Genomic DNA, 13,977 nt, shown 5'->3' with positions numbered 1-13,977 from the left:
TCAGAAGAAAGATATTTCGTTGTGCTCGTTGAAACCGGTGTGATAACCGCCGAAACGTACCATGAACTTTTTCATCACCTCAAAGTGTATGCGGCTCTTGTTCCTCTTAACGAAGAAATGATGATTGGAGCCGTGCGACGCCGTGCAGTCTACTTCGTTTGAGTACAAGTTGATTGTCCCGGCGGTGGCCGAGGCACGGATTTCAAAACTGTTCTGCCCTTCTTTGATCACTCTGTATAAGCAAACAGCACACGTATAGTACATTGTTCGTCGTCCTCGAATCGTCGATCGATAGCGTAGACGGAAAATTTATGAAAAAAAGTTAATTGCATTACGTTTGCGTATATTGTTTTCGATCGAATAGCAATTGTTGAAAAGTTGTAACGAAATAATATTGTTTTTTAAGGCTCACGGAATGCCCTTAAGGAGACCCCGGTCGTCTTCGTGATGAAGGTTTTGGGTTCGGACGATTATTCGTTTTGTTTTTAACCACGCTTCGCCGTACGGTTCGATCGCGTGAGAAACGCGAACTAATTATTATCAGATTATTATTTTTATTTGTCACTACGTGTTGTCTAGACGTGACACGTGAAAGGTGCGACTCGTTTCGCATGCACATGTCAGAATAATAATAGAATTTATGACTTCATCGTGAAATCAAAACAAGTTCAGGTCAGTGTAGGTATATATTCGTATATGACTGGATGTCTCGCAAGGAAGTAAAACACAAACATTATATGTACATTAGTATTGGCCAACAATATCGATACCGTATACACGGGCGGGTTTAAGGGGGTGACTAAAGGGGTATTAGCTCCCCCCCCTTGGGACTAAGTTATCTATTTTAAAAAGCAAAGTTTTATTATATATTAATAATTATAATAAAATATCGTCAATGGTCATTGATGAATATGGTACCTATCATATTTAATATAATATATTAACATATTATGTCAGACGTGCTCTTCTATAATGAAACCGAACTAAATTTAATTTTGATTTCATGATAATATTAACACAACCTTCATTGAAACATAGTAGTGCTTCTGCGAGTATTGCCACTATGGTGGCCCGACCATGGTGGTATTTTACAGGGAACTTCGTGTGAAAGAGCCAAAATGTACTCGATGTATGTCGAATGTATGTTACAATACACGAATGCGAATATCCGAGCATTCCGAGCATCATCACGTCATAATAATTACAAACGTTTGCGTATACTTCGATCCGTGTCAAACGGGTTGAGAATGAAACAGTCGCGTTATGTACAACGCAATATTTAGTTCAATGGAAAACGGTGCTGTAGTAAATATTGTAACGTACAGCACGCGAACGCAAGATGAGATAATTATAAATCACGGGGCAAATATTGACAGCGAATCCTGCAAATTAGCTCAAATGTGTGTATGCGCATGCGTGCGTGTGTGTGTAGTGTGTACGACATTGCCTAATATGGTCATTTAACTGACGGTGGATAATATATTTTTCAATCGCATGGGTACCTGATAAGGCCGTGAACGTTTTCCTGTATGATGACCAGGTCGAAGATTTTCCACTGCGTGCCAGATAAGGACAATGAGCTTCTCATTTCCGACAACAGGTCGTCACACTCGTCCATGTACATCTCCCCGTGTCGGCAGTCATTGTACAGCACGTCCAGCGTGAAGTCGTAGTCCATGTCCATGAAGTTTTCCGAGAAATTCGTCCGCACGCCCGCCTCGTCCACCAGGTACACCAACGGGCTGTTGACGGCTTTGAAGTGGATGCCAGACGACCTTATTTTCGCTAACCTTGAAGAACGCAGGTTATATCATTCCGCTAGAATCGCAAACCTAAACGTACACTAGAACCTTCCGTTCAAGCTCTACATTTGGTCTTAGCTATTTTGTGCCATTAAGACTACTATCCGTGTTATTCGCATCAGGAAAATAATATCGATTCCTGCATTCGGCGGTATTCGAAAACTTCCGAAAATAATCGAAACGCAACTGTTGGGCTTAAAATCAATACACAGGTACTAAACTTTTTTACACAATATGAATATTTCAGAATGGAAAGTAACAACAGTTAAATAGTTTTCGAGCATACATAGTTGGATTGGATTCGTGGTCAATTACGACCATACGTCGACGTGTTATTATTATTGTTATAATACAATGCAATTATATCGTTGACAAAATGATAGAAATTATAAGTATTTATTGAAGACGTATAACTTGATATAAATACAAGTTTTTAATTTTAAATCGAGGAGATTGCGCTATATTATCTTAACACCTGTCAGATTAATTTGATAAAATGTCGTTTTGGAAACCTATCAGAACATGAACATAACTAGGGGAAAATCTCAAAACAAATGACCGACTCTAGAACGCGCGCGCTTAAAAGTTAGTTATCGAAGAGTTACTGAAACAACGAGCCCAGTTGTAACAAACGTGTTAGAGAGACTATTAGGCGTGATTACAGTATTGTTGTAATTATACACCTGTACGGTCACGCAATGTTTCACGAGAAAACGTGACGAGAAACCGAAAACAGATGAAAACTACTAATATTCATAATCCAGTTTCAACAGATACCGCGAAGAAACTGGACTAGCGTTTTTTTTGAGATCCGATTGTTGTGGTGTTCGAAAACCACCGCGGCGTAAATGTGGAATAAAACGCGCTTCGTGTCTAAAATCGTGTCACACATACTTGTGATTTCCTTCGTGAATGTCGTTTGCTTGCACATACACGGTGTCATCTTTCTTGTACATGAAGCCGACCGGGTGCATGATGGCCGATATGTTACCATATGCATTTACCGCTGCCACGGCGTTGGCCTGCGAACACATCGGATGATCCGAGTGACGAGTTTAATCGGTCGAAGAGAGATTTTATTTTTATTTATACTGTTGCTTACCATTTGATTGACAACCCTCACGGATCCATCGAGCGTGAAGTCTACGTGAATTCCGCATTTGAATCGAAACGATATCGTACCCTGTATTGTGGTCTTAACGATGTCATCGCAGCCGCAATCTTTTAGTTTCTATAAAAAAAATAAATAAAAAACGCGTGCATTACTACGGAATCCGCGTCGTACAACACATACAACAACAACGTACGAAATAATCTACACGTGGAAACATGCGTCGAGAAAATCAATCAATGGAAGAGAGATAACGAAAAAAGGACGACAATCGAGAAGACGGATTACGCCGGGGGAAGAGTAGAGAGGATAGAAGAGAGTTGATGAGTGGTGACGGAGAAGTGAAACGAAAGCGATTTAAATCGCATACGGCTTTGTGCGTGTGGAGAGCGCAGAGGGGAAGGCGCGGCTAAAGCTTACTAAAGTTTTCATCGCACGCGGTCGAATTCAATGCACACCAACGGGATAACTGTGTCGGACAATAACACTGGAACGATTTCCGGTGGACGTTTTCCGCGGCTCTGTATTCGCGAACAAATGAAACGGGTGACTGCAACGACGCGTTGTTATTCGGACAGATCAACGTGCACGCGTGTTGTAGCGACCGCACCAGGTTGCCATAATAATGTTACCCGAGACCTGTTGCACGGCCGAGTTCGCATCGTTGTTATTTCTTCTCGCGTTCTAAACTAAATACACGTAATGCAAGAACGCGCATACGATCATACACAAATTTGTGTTCACATTCCTCCACGCTTGCGAATTTCGCATCCTTTGAATGTTGTTGGTTTTAACATTTAACGGGAGTGTAGGTAGTGTTCTTTTTTTAATGATTTTAACGAGACAGTATAGATTCAATGGAAAAAAGGAATTTTTATAATTTGCGACGTGCTTTGCGATGAAATCTTGAAAAAGGAACGCATTAATAGTTCAACGGTAGATTTGTAGAAGAATTTGTCTTTGGCCATCGAATGGCCATAGTTCATGTTTTGAACTATGTAATGAAGATCAGTAGTCGTAATAATACTTTTTGAGAACGGATAAATACCTTTCGCAATATTTATGCAATATATTTACAATTGACGAATTGTATTCGATTTCTGTCCAACGTGTCGGACTGCTTATAAATTCGATCATGGAAGAATATGCATGCGAATTATAATGGTTCAAATTTGTTCAATTTTTTTTTTTTAATAGAAAAAAAATACGCACGCATGAAAAGACATACAAAAAATTACAATAGTGCGCTACAAGTGTGCTTAATTACGAAAGTGACGACGGTAATATACTTCCAAGTATCCAATCGATTGGGTAAATTTCGTCAACCATGTTAACGCGGTAAAATAAACCGTGGATATTGCATCCTTAAGTACGGAGTTTTTTTTTGTATTCAGCGCGTTCATTTCGTTCCGGTTGACGCGTTCGAAATAAACTACTTCCGTCGTGCCAGGACCGTAGAAACCAAATATTGCGCCCTGGGCAAAACTTCAAAATGCGTCCTTAATTATTTTAATTTATAAAAAAAAAACACACAAAAAACTGAGTATTTTTTATAAACGAAATATAAATAAAGATTTTTCTTTATAGCTATATAAGCATTTGTTAATTTTATTTAAATCAATAACTTATTAAAGTATAAGTATACATCGTAATTATAAGTAGGTACATAGGTATAACATAATAATATTTATAAGTTATATAAGTAAATACATAAATACATAATATTACTTTTACTTATAAGTAATAAGTTATAACTAAAGAGCAGATTTAATTGATATTGCGACTTTTTATTGATACCCAGTAAATCAAATATGTATACGAATCAGATTAATTACAGTCTTCCTATTTAATTTAATAATGCAAATTTTTTGCAATTATTGCAATTTTTGTATACTTCACGTGATAAAATATACAAATTATTATTTCCAAAGTGATTTTACAAAAAAAAATATAACTGCGACGTACATTTTTACATGTAGTTATATGCAGTTTAGAATTTTTAAAATTATATTCATCTGGCTTATCCACAAAACTCACAAGTTTAGAAGAATCAAATAGTCTATTACTTAATAGTTTAAACATATTTAGTATAAATACTAAATAAATAAATAAATAAATACTTAACAAATACTAACTAAATAAAAATATTTAGTATAAATATTTCTATAAATATTCCCGGTCCTAATGAAAAAATAGTTAAAGATAAATTAATATAAGTCTTAGAAAAAAATGAAAGATATAAAACTATTACAACTTACTCTGAGATTATAACAGGAAATCAAAATGTTTATTTAGATATAACACCCAATTTTTGATCTATTTTAAATATGCATCGAAAACAAGTGTCGACGTTGAACGTACTTTTTCATTATATAAACATATTTTAAGTAACAGACTCTACAATTTTCAAGAACACAATGAGATGTATATAATTATAAATTTTAATTCAGAAAAATAATATATTTTGTAAATATTATATTAATGTTCATAATATTATTTAAGTAAGTAATTAATGATTATATAATTGATATGATTTTACTACGTAATTTTAATGTATTTCATTGCAATTTTGGCATCTTTTTAGTGCAATTTTAAGATATTTTTAATGCAATTATATCCGGCCCTTAGTAACAATTAAATTGCAAATTTTTCATTTTTGCGCCCTCCCAGGAATTGCACCCGAAGCGTAGGCACTTCAATCCCGCCCATTGCTACGGCCCTGCGTCGTGCCCTCTCACACGATTCTCACATCATTCATCGCAGTTATTAGCTTTGCATTTTTGTTTTGGTAACATTTAATAAAACACACGCTTCTTAAACATCATTAACCATATTCGAATCACTTGTGATGGACGTACAACTCAAACAGTTATTTTGCATGATTAAAATTGAATAATTAATGAAATAAAGATTTATAAGAACGCCGGTAAAAATAATCGTTTATTTTGGATACCTTACACACGTCGGATTCAGCGCCCTGTACTCGAGCGAGTCGCTATAATGTACAACTAATTGCCTATTGTGCAAAATCTTGGGCGTACAACAATCGACGTCGCCGTCTTCGAGTTGTGTTGTCTATCCACCATGCCGTTTACACGTACGTGAACCAAACCGATCACGATCAAGTTTTCCATACATATAATATTCAAGTCTGGGGGTTAACGAGTTAACTAGCTGAATTCTGAGTTGATCACATTTATTAACTTCACATATTTCCTTCTGGTTTAACCTTTTATTTACGTATAATTTTTTCAATCTTTTTTATTAAATAAGTTTTGAATTTTCAAAGCCAAAAAATGCTTTAATCCAATACCAAACTTTGATTTCATGAACATTCTAGATAATAAAAAAAATTTTTTCAATGGCAAAAAAATATTTATTTTTAATTATATCATTATTTAAATGTTACAGTTTCATTATATTATCATTAAAAAATGTTATTTCATTTTCATCTATGATTCTGTTTAAACAACTTAAAAATATAGTTTTCACGATACTTTAATATGGTAGGAATATATAACTATAGCAGTGTGTCTTTCTTGATATAAATATGTTGTAAAAGATAATATGTGGACTGGCATTTTACATTATTTTGTTTTATATATAATTAATTCTAAACACTCTTTTTAATAATATAATGTAATAATATAATTATTCCATTATTATAATATATTAAATATACAAACCTATTTAAAAAAATAAAAAAATGATACTTACAAAGTTTTACTTGATAGCGATTAATAATTTCTATGTACAATACATCTATAATATATTTTACTTAATCATTGTTTATTAATTTTCTATTATAATTGATACCATGTAAATTTAATATATTTTTAATTTATATTCTTTATTTATTTTTTATTATTCAGTGTGCTTTTATAACCCGATGATGACTAACAGTTGAAATTATTTGTTATACATAACACTTCAAAATTTGAAGTTCAAATACTCTTGGAATTATATTATTAATATTTTTAATACCTATACAATATTTTTTTTTATTATACATATTATCTATAAAAATATAAAAAATAGTAATTTAATCTTGATTAATAGGAACTAAAAATAATTTAATTTAAATTTAATAAAATAATCTCTTTCTTAAATACAAACCTTAAAAAATGATAAATTATGTATTATTTCACTCTGATACAAATATCTATATTATGTAAAAAAAAATTATAATTTGCTTGTTTTAATGTATAAACTATACAATTATAATAACCTGAAAATACAAATATTAAAATAAAATAAAGTAATAGAATAGAATGTAATGATGGAATATATAAAGCGAGGGGATGAGATATATGGTATGTATGTATTATGGGTTGATTACCTTCCTACTTGTTTAAGGAAGGGCTCTCGGAGTTACAAATGTTCGAAAGCCGATCAACGCAACAGGGCAGTCTGGAAAGCCAAAAAAAATAGCAATTACTCGTTTTGTAGCAGGTATTCGAATGCTTAAGAACTGTGCACTTACAACTAACGTAAAAGTGTAATGAAGTTGAAATGAAGTGAAACGAACACAGGATTTGATGCACTGAAGCTGGAAAATGTTGAACACCCGCACAGATAACTCAAATCGACAAATTATTTTAATAGTGAAATAATCGCACGTAATAATCACTCATCACAGACAGGGCCGTATTTAAGGGGTGGTTCGAAGAGGAAATAGCCCCTCCTGAAATATTTAAGGGGCGGTAATATTTTTACAAAAATTCTAAATAGAATCAAGTTGATTTTTTCGCATTCTCAATGAAAATTATTTATGAATAAATAAAATTATATAAAAATTAAATATTATACAATAAAATCATTTATATTATTTATATAATTTACGTAAAAATGTATATCTATTTAAGAGTATTTTACTGATGTATAGATATTGGTTTAATGTTGACTTGTATGAGGATGGAACATTTAGACCGAAAGGTACTAAATTCTTTAAGGGTACCACCATCAGTCTTATAAAAAAACAATTTTCTATAACTTTAATTCAGTTATTATTTTGGATTTGATATTAATTACAAATATTGTGTAATAGTTTACTGAAATTGGGAAAATGAAATGCGAGTGGCTTTTCAATTGGAAATACTTATTTTTGGTTATACACTTCAGGGAAGAAAGGAGGAAAATGTTGTTAAGAGAAATCTTAAATATGGCCCTGCATACGTAATATTTTACTGTATTAAAATACCCATCTGGAAGAATGAAATGCAAAAACTGTTTTTACATTTAACTGTTTTGTTTTATTGAGATTTTGACTTAAGGCCTGCCGTTATTTTTATATTCAAATAATACAATAGAAAACATTTTGGTTCATTTTGGTGTATACATATTTTACCAGGAAATAGTCTAAAAAAGTAATTGTAAAATATAATTGATCGATTTCTTGAGTAAAATATTTTTTAATGTTGATACATTGTTGATTTTAGATAAGAATATTAATATTTATAATAGGGAAGCAAATTAAAATTAAATTTTTAATTATACTCGTACTCATTAATTGTATTACGCTAATAATTGTCATATTTTTTTTTTTTAATAATTACAACGTCCTTTAATTCAATACTATTTTAATATACTTCACTATACAGTAAATATAGTAAATCTATTTTTTATAGTACTGTGCAATATAAAGCTCTACGCTTTTTCAATTTTCAGATTTAGTGATTAATATGTTTCTATTACTTCGTACAAGTTTATGTTGAATGATGATTTTCGTTCTGTAATTATAATCAAAGGGTTCTTATTCAAAGGTCTTAAAACCTGGTACATTTAAAATTTAATTTTAATAATGATCAATTTTTAAAATAATCTACGTATCACTTGTCCGAGTTGTCGTAGATGATGAACCTTTTTTATGGTTTTGAATAGGTTGCAAAATAATAATTTCTTTATTGTAATATCAGATCACGACATTTTGTTTAGCTTATATAATATTTTAATGTTTTTAAATGTTTATAATGAATAAAGTCTAAATGTAGACTAACCAATTACCCTACTGAGCACATTGGTCATAGTTGAACGTATTATTTAATTTATATTTGTTATTATTTACCATACTCACCGCTTGGAGCTTATAAGACATGCATCTTCCAAAAAACGTTGTCGAACGTTAAATAATTTAAAGCTAATTTTTTTCTAAATTTAATTTTCTCCAAGCGCATTATTTTACATTTATAAGATACGTATCATGTTTTTCGAAGTATTCAAGTCTACAACAATCGCGAATGCACAGAGAATTTTCTTAAAGGTTAGGCCACTGTCGCGCAGTGAGATGAAATACTCATCAAACTTCATTTTGCGCGCCGAAACCTGTTTTATAGTTTTTCAATAATCGTTGATATTACCATAGAATACTATATATATATATATATATATATATATATATATATTACTATAATTTTTATTCAAACATCTACCTTATCGACAGGCCCGGTTTAAGGCATAAGCAGTGTCAGTCTACACAATTACGGATTTAGGGGCACGGGCACCGCATACTAACCTCATACTATTTTTATTTAAATATCGGAAATTTGAAATAGTAATAAATAATAATTATTGCGTTTTGTCGTGCGGTCTTCTAAACCACGTTTTATTTTTAGATTGTTATTTTTCTGAACTGGTCGCACACCGATTACATGTGTGGAGCCGCAGACGGCAGACAACGCGAGTGCGCTGTTTATATTCGTCGTAGCTCGCCGCTGACGTATTAGTATGATGATAGTATTAGCACAGATTATATAAATAATATTTAATATAATCTGTGGTATTAGTATACAATATACATGCTATGTACATGCTATATATACGTGCATCGAAAATTCGTTCGTTTGATCGTACGTATATTTTGTTAACACTATTGTAACCAGTGTTGGGACTTATCTAGATAAATTATCTAGATAGATTTTTTGTCATCTTTTATCTTATCTAGATAAATAACGCTAAGTTACCTAATTACTTATCTAAGATAACATTTTTACTTATCTAGATAATTATCTGTATTTTTGCCAAGATTAGAGTTATTTTTATTCTTGTACGGAGATGAATCCAACAAATCAGAGATCATTAAAATCGGTCCAGCCGTTCTTGAATTATAAATTCTGTAAATAACCTGAATTTTTTTTATACATATACATTTTGTATTTATAATCATAATTTGTGTATTATTAATAACTAATTATTATTTCTTGGTATGACATTTTTTTTGTATTTTCATGCCGGGAAAATATTTTTGGTATTTTTAAACTTAATTTCTTATTTTTTCACGGAAGTTCCAAACATGGTATTTGATTTTAGTATATACATGTCTCTCATACGCTGAATAGTTATTACTTCACTCTTGGAACCCGTAAAGTCTTAACTACTTATAGAATAACAAAAAATCACCAAATTAATATTATATTGAAAACAATATTATTAACATAAAATAATTTTTTATATATTCTGTATTCATCCTGATACGTACAGAGCAATTTTCATTTTTTTTTTTTTTTAATGTAATATTTTAGATTTTAGTGATTAACTATCATATTGTACATTATATAAAAATACTGCTTAATGGTACAATACATTACTACAATAAACATTAAAACCTAGGTACCTATTGATAATAATGATTATAATTCAGTCTTCATAGATATTATTATAATATGAAATATTGACCAAAAAATAACATTTTTTGAAAATATTTTAATTTTTATCTAGATAAAAATTAAATTATCTTTTATCTTTATTTAGATGAATTTTGACATATTATCTTTCATTTTTATCTAGATAAATTTTGCATTATCTATTCTTAACACTGATTGTAACTTGTAAATTTATTATAAAGGTTTTACATTAGAGCGAGTAGTGCGTTTTATATATTATTTTAGTGTTCGATATTTTTGTAAAAATAGATCAGAAACGACATATTGGAGTACAAGCGAGAAAACGTGCAAATGATAAGAAAGAAATAAAAGCGATTTTATTTATCATAGTAAAATACCTACGTTAAATTATTTTTTCAAACAAATAAACAATATTACCCCTAGTTGTGTTGAAGATAATAAACTAGGATGTTCAAACGATATAAATATTACTAATAATTGTTCTACTACTTCTATTTCTATTCAACTAACTGCATCTTTCTCAGATCGATCAGTTGTTGATGTAAATGACGAATCAAAAAAATCCGTGCTAAATGTCATTCTTAATCCTCTTACACAGAATAATAAAAATAATTTTAAAGATCCAGCAGATTAGACAAATAGTAATATATGTCGTAACTATATTGCAAAATTTGTATATGATCAGAACATTGATGTAGATTTTACCTCATCAAAATGAACTTATTCTGATTATGATCGTTATTGTAGTAAATCAATCTTTACGAAAAACCGAAAAAACGGAGAAAATGTTTCATGGAAATGGCTTGTTTATTCAATTTCAAAATTTGTATTGTTTTGTGCTCCATGCAAATTATTTAGATGTAGTACTCAACTGGAAGATGCTGGATTTAATGATTAGAAAAATGGACATTTAGTTATTTCCTGGCACGAAAATTCTTTGGCACATAAAAATAATATATTTAATTTTATTACATTGCAAAGTGATATAGGTAGAATCGACACTCAGTTGGCAACACAAGTCACTGATAAAATTAATTACTGGAAAGCTGTTCTTCATCGAGTTGTTGAAGTAATTACATTTCTCGGTGCAAAAGGTTTATCATTCAGAGGTGATAATGAACAATTTAACAAAATTAACAATGGGAATTTTTTGGGAATGCTAGAGTTACTTGCTAAATTTGACTCTTTTATTGCTCAATATTTATAAAAGTATGGAAATGGAGGGAAAGGAACTCCGTCTTATTTGTCATCCACAATCTATGAAGATCTTTTACTTTTGATGAAGAATGATAAAATTATATTAAAAAAATTAAAAATAGTCAAGTATTATTCTTTAATCGTCGATTCTACACCTGATATAGCAAACGTTGATCAACTTGTTATTGCATTAAGATATGTTTTATCTAGTGGTGTATCTGCAGAAAAATTTTTAATATTCATTCCAAATAGTGATCATAAATCTGAAGAAATGAGCAATGTTGTAATGGATTTTCTTAATTCACACAATATACCAATTAAAAATTGTCGTGGCCAGAGCTATGACAATGCAAGGAATGTCAGATCAGTATTCTGGGTTGCAATCAAGAATTAAAAGTCTTTATTCATTTGCAGAGTATATACCATGTTCCGCGCCTTCTCTTAACTTAGTTGGAACGTGTGCAGCAGAAAGTTGTAGTACTACTACTTTGTTTTTATGCTTCTCCAGGAACTATACAATTTTTTTTTCTTGTTCTACTGCACGTTGGGATACTTTAAAAACATATTTAAAGAACAATCTGAGTGTAAACAATTTATCAGTAACTCGCTGGAGTGCTCGTTTTAATGCTTGCTATGCTTTATTTAATTCTTATGCATTTATAATTAAAGCTTTGCATAGTATAGTTGATAATCAGAAAGAAAAAGCTGTATATAAAGTAGAAGCTAATGGGTTGCTTGCAAGATGAAAAACTTCACTTTAGTGGCTTATCGATCGATATTTACCATCAATAATTTTATAATTTTAAATATACTGGCATGTGAAAATGAACAGATAACTAGTACGGATGGAGAGACTGAATTTTATATCATTGTATTATTGGATGTGCTTCGATACGCATAGGTCTTGTTCCACCTTCTTACAAAGGATAATATCTTTAATAATATAATATTATTATATGAAGTTGAAAAAAAAATATGTAAAAACAATCGATATATTAAAGCATGTTCTTAAATTAATATTTAGAAGACAAAAAATACAATTTTTTTCTGGGAGAATTGAATAAAATTTAAACAAATATTTAATTTGATGTTTATGAAATCAATTAATGAGTTAATCAATACATTTATTGATTAATTAACTAGATTAATATTTTTTCATGTGTAAGAATCATACGTAAAAATAGAAATGAAAAAATTTGCAAAAAAATGAAATGAAATAAATAGATTAGAGTTGATAGTTTATTACATATTTTTATTTCAATAAAATAAACAAAATACGATGAAACCATATTGTCATAAAAATAAATAAAATTATATACGTATTATTACATAATTCAAATAATTAAAAAAAAAAACATGCATAATGTATACAAAGCTAAATAATTTATAAAATGGGAAGGAAAATAGAAACGGCTTATAAAAATCTACAATCCAATTCGTATGTACTCTTTTTAATGTGGTTCAAGTCAGTTATATTTTTAGGAGTGTTGTATAGGCAATACATTAGGCGCGCATCACTTCACGCCCGCGACCCATTCAGTTCCCGTATACATACCCATGCAAGTCGCAAATTTAATAATTTTGGTGTGTTTTTTTAATCTTATCTAATCCAATAAATCAAACATCATAGTTCTGGAATGATGACCTTTCGGTATTTCAATGATTGGTCATCACTTATAACAAGAATTATGCATTTAGCTTATTATCTTGTCTGTGTTTTTATTATTTCACCGTGAAATCATGTCTTGAGTTGCATTGTATATCTCCTAGTTTGAAAACACATTATAATTTATCATAATTACCTATAGTTAATAACTATGTGTAAAAAAAAAATTTAAATAAAAAAAAAATATGCCATATGTTGGTGGTTATTATAAACAATACTCTTTCTTTTGTTAAAAAATAAATATAATATGATGTATCATAAAAAATGTATAATACAAAGTGTAATAAATTATCAACTAGAAATTTTTTTCATTTTCTAATGCAAGCCCATCCCTTATTGTTAAATTTCTATCGAATCGAGAATCGTTAATTTCTGGCGATAAGCAGCGATAATAGAAGTTGATTAATTGTTGTAACAAGTTGGGACGCTTGGGAACCAATTCAAATGCTTCGTATATACGCATAATACAGTGCACGAATTCGTAATGAATTGTAAATTTATTTTAACATATAAGGTCCAGACCATCAAATGTTGGGCTCTGTACTAAACATTTTTGCGGACTCTCTACAGAAAAAATTCAAT

At 30.5% G+C, this 13,977-nt stretch overlaps 1 protein-coding gene across 1 annotated transcript; it reads right to left on the bottom strand.

Annotated features, from left to right (window-relative positions):
- On the bottom strand, positions 1-11,111 carry LOC112685301. Its single transcript, XM_025557141.1, has 5 exons — positions 11,043-11,111; positions 2,905-3,033; positions 2,697-2,824; positions 1,503-1,790; positions 1-232 (listed from the first exon to the last, which is right to left on the bottom strand). Exons 1-5 carry the CDS (start codon positions 11,109-11,111, stop codon positions 1-3), a joined length of 846 nt encoding a protein of 281 aa, XP_025412926.1.
- Between the last annotated feature and the right edge of the window lie 2,866 nt (positions 11,112-13,977).

The sequence above is a fragment of the Sipha flava genome, unplaced genomic scaffold (genome assembly GCF_003268045.1).
Source record: "Sipha flava isolate LNK unplaced genomic scaffold, YSA_version1 272_pilon_pilon, whole genome shotgun sequence".
Classification (NCBI taxonomy): domain Eukaryota; kingdom Metazoa; phylum Arthropoda; class Insecta; order Hemiptera; family Aphididae; genus Sipha; species Sipha flava.
Note: the sequence above shows the minus strand (reverse complement) of the source record. Positions and strands in the feature narration are given on the sequence as shown.

Coding starts and splice junctions, on each gene's coding strand:
- LOC112685301 (XM_025557141.1), bottom strand. CDS start 11,111: ATGACATTTAGCACGGATTTTTTTGATTCGTCATTTACATCAACAACT. Junction 1,791..2,696: donor ATTCACGAAGGAAATCACAA/GTATGTGTGACA, acceptor GCGTTCTTCAAG/GTTAGCGAAAATAAGGTCGT. Junction 233..1,502: donor AACGTTCACGGCCTTATCAG/GTACCCATGCGA, acceptor TTGCTTATACAG/AGTGATCAAAGAAGGGCAGA.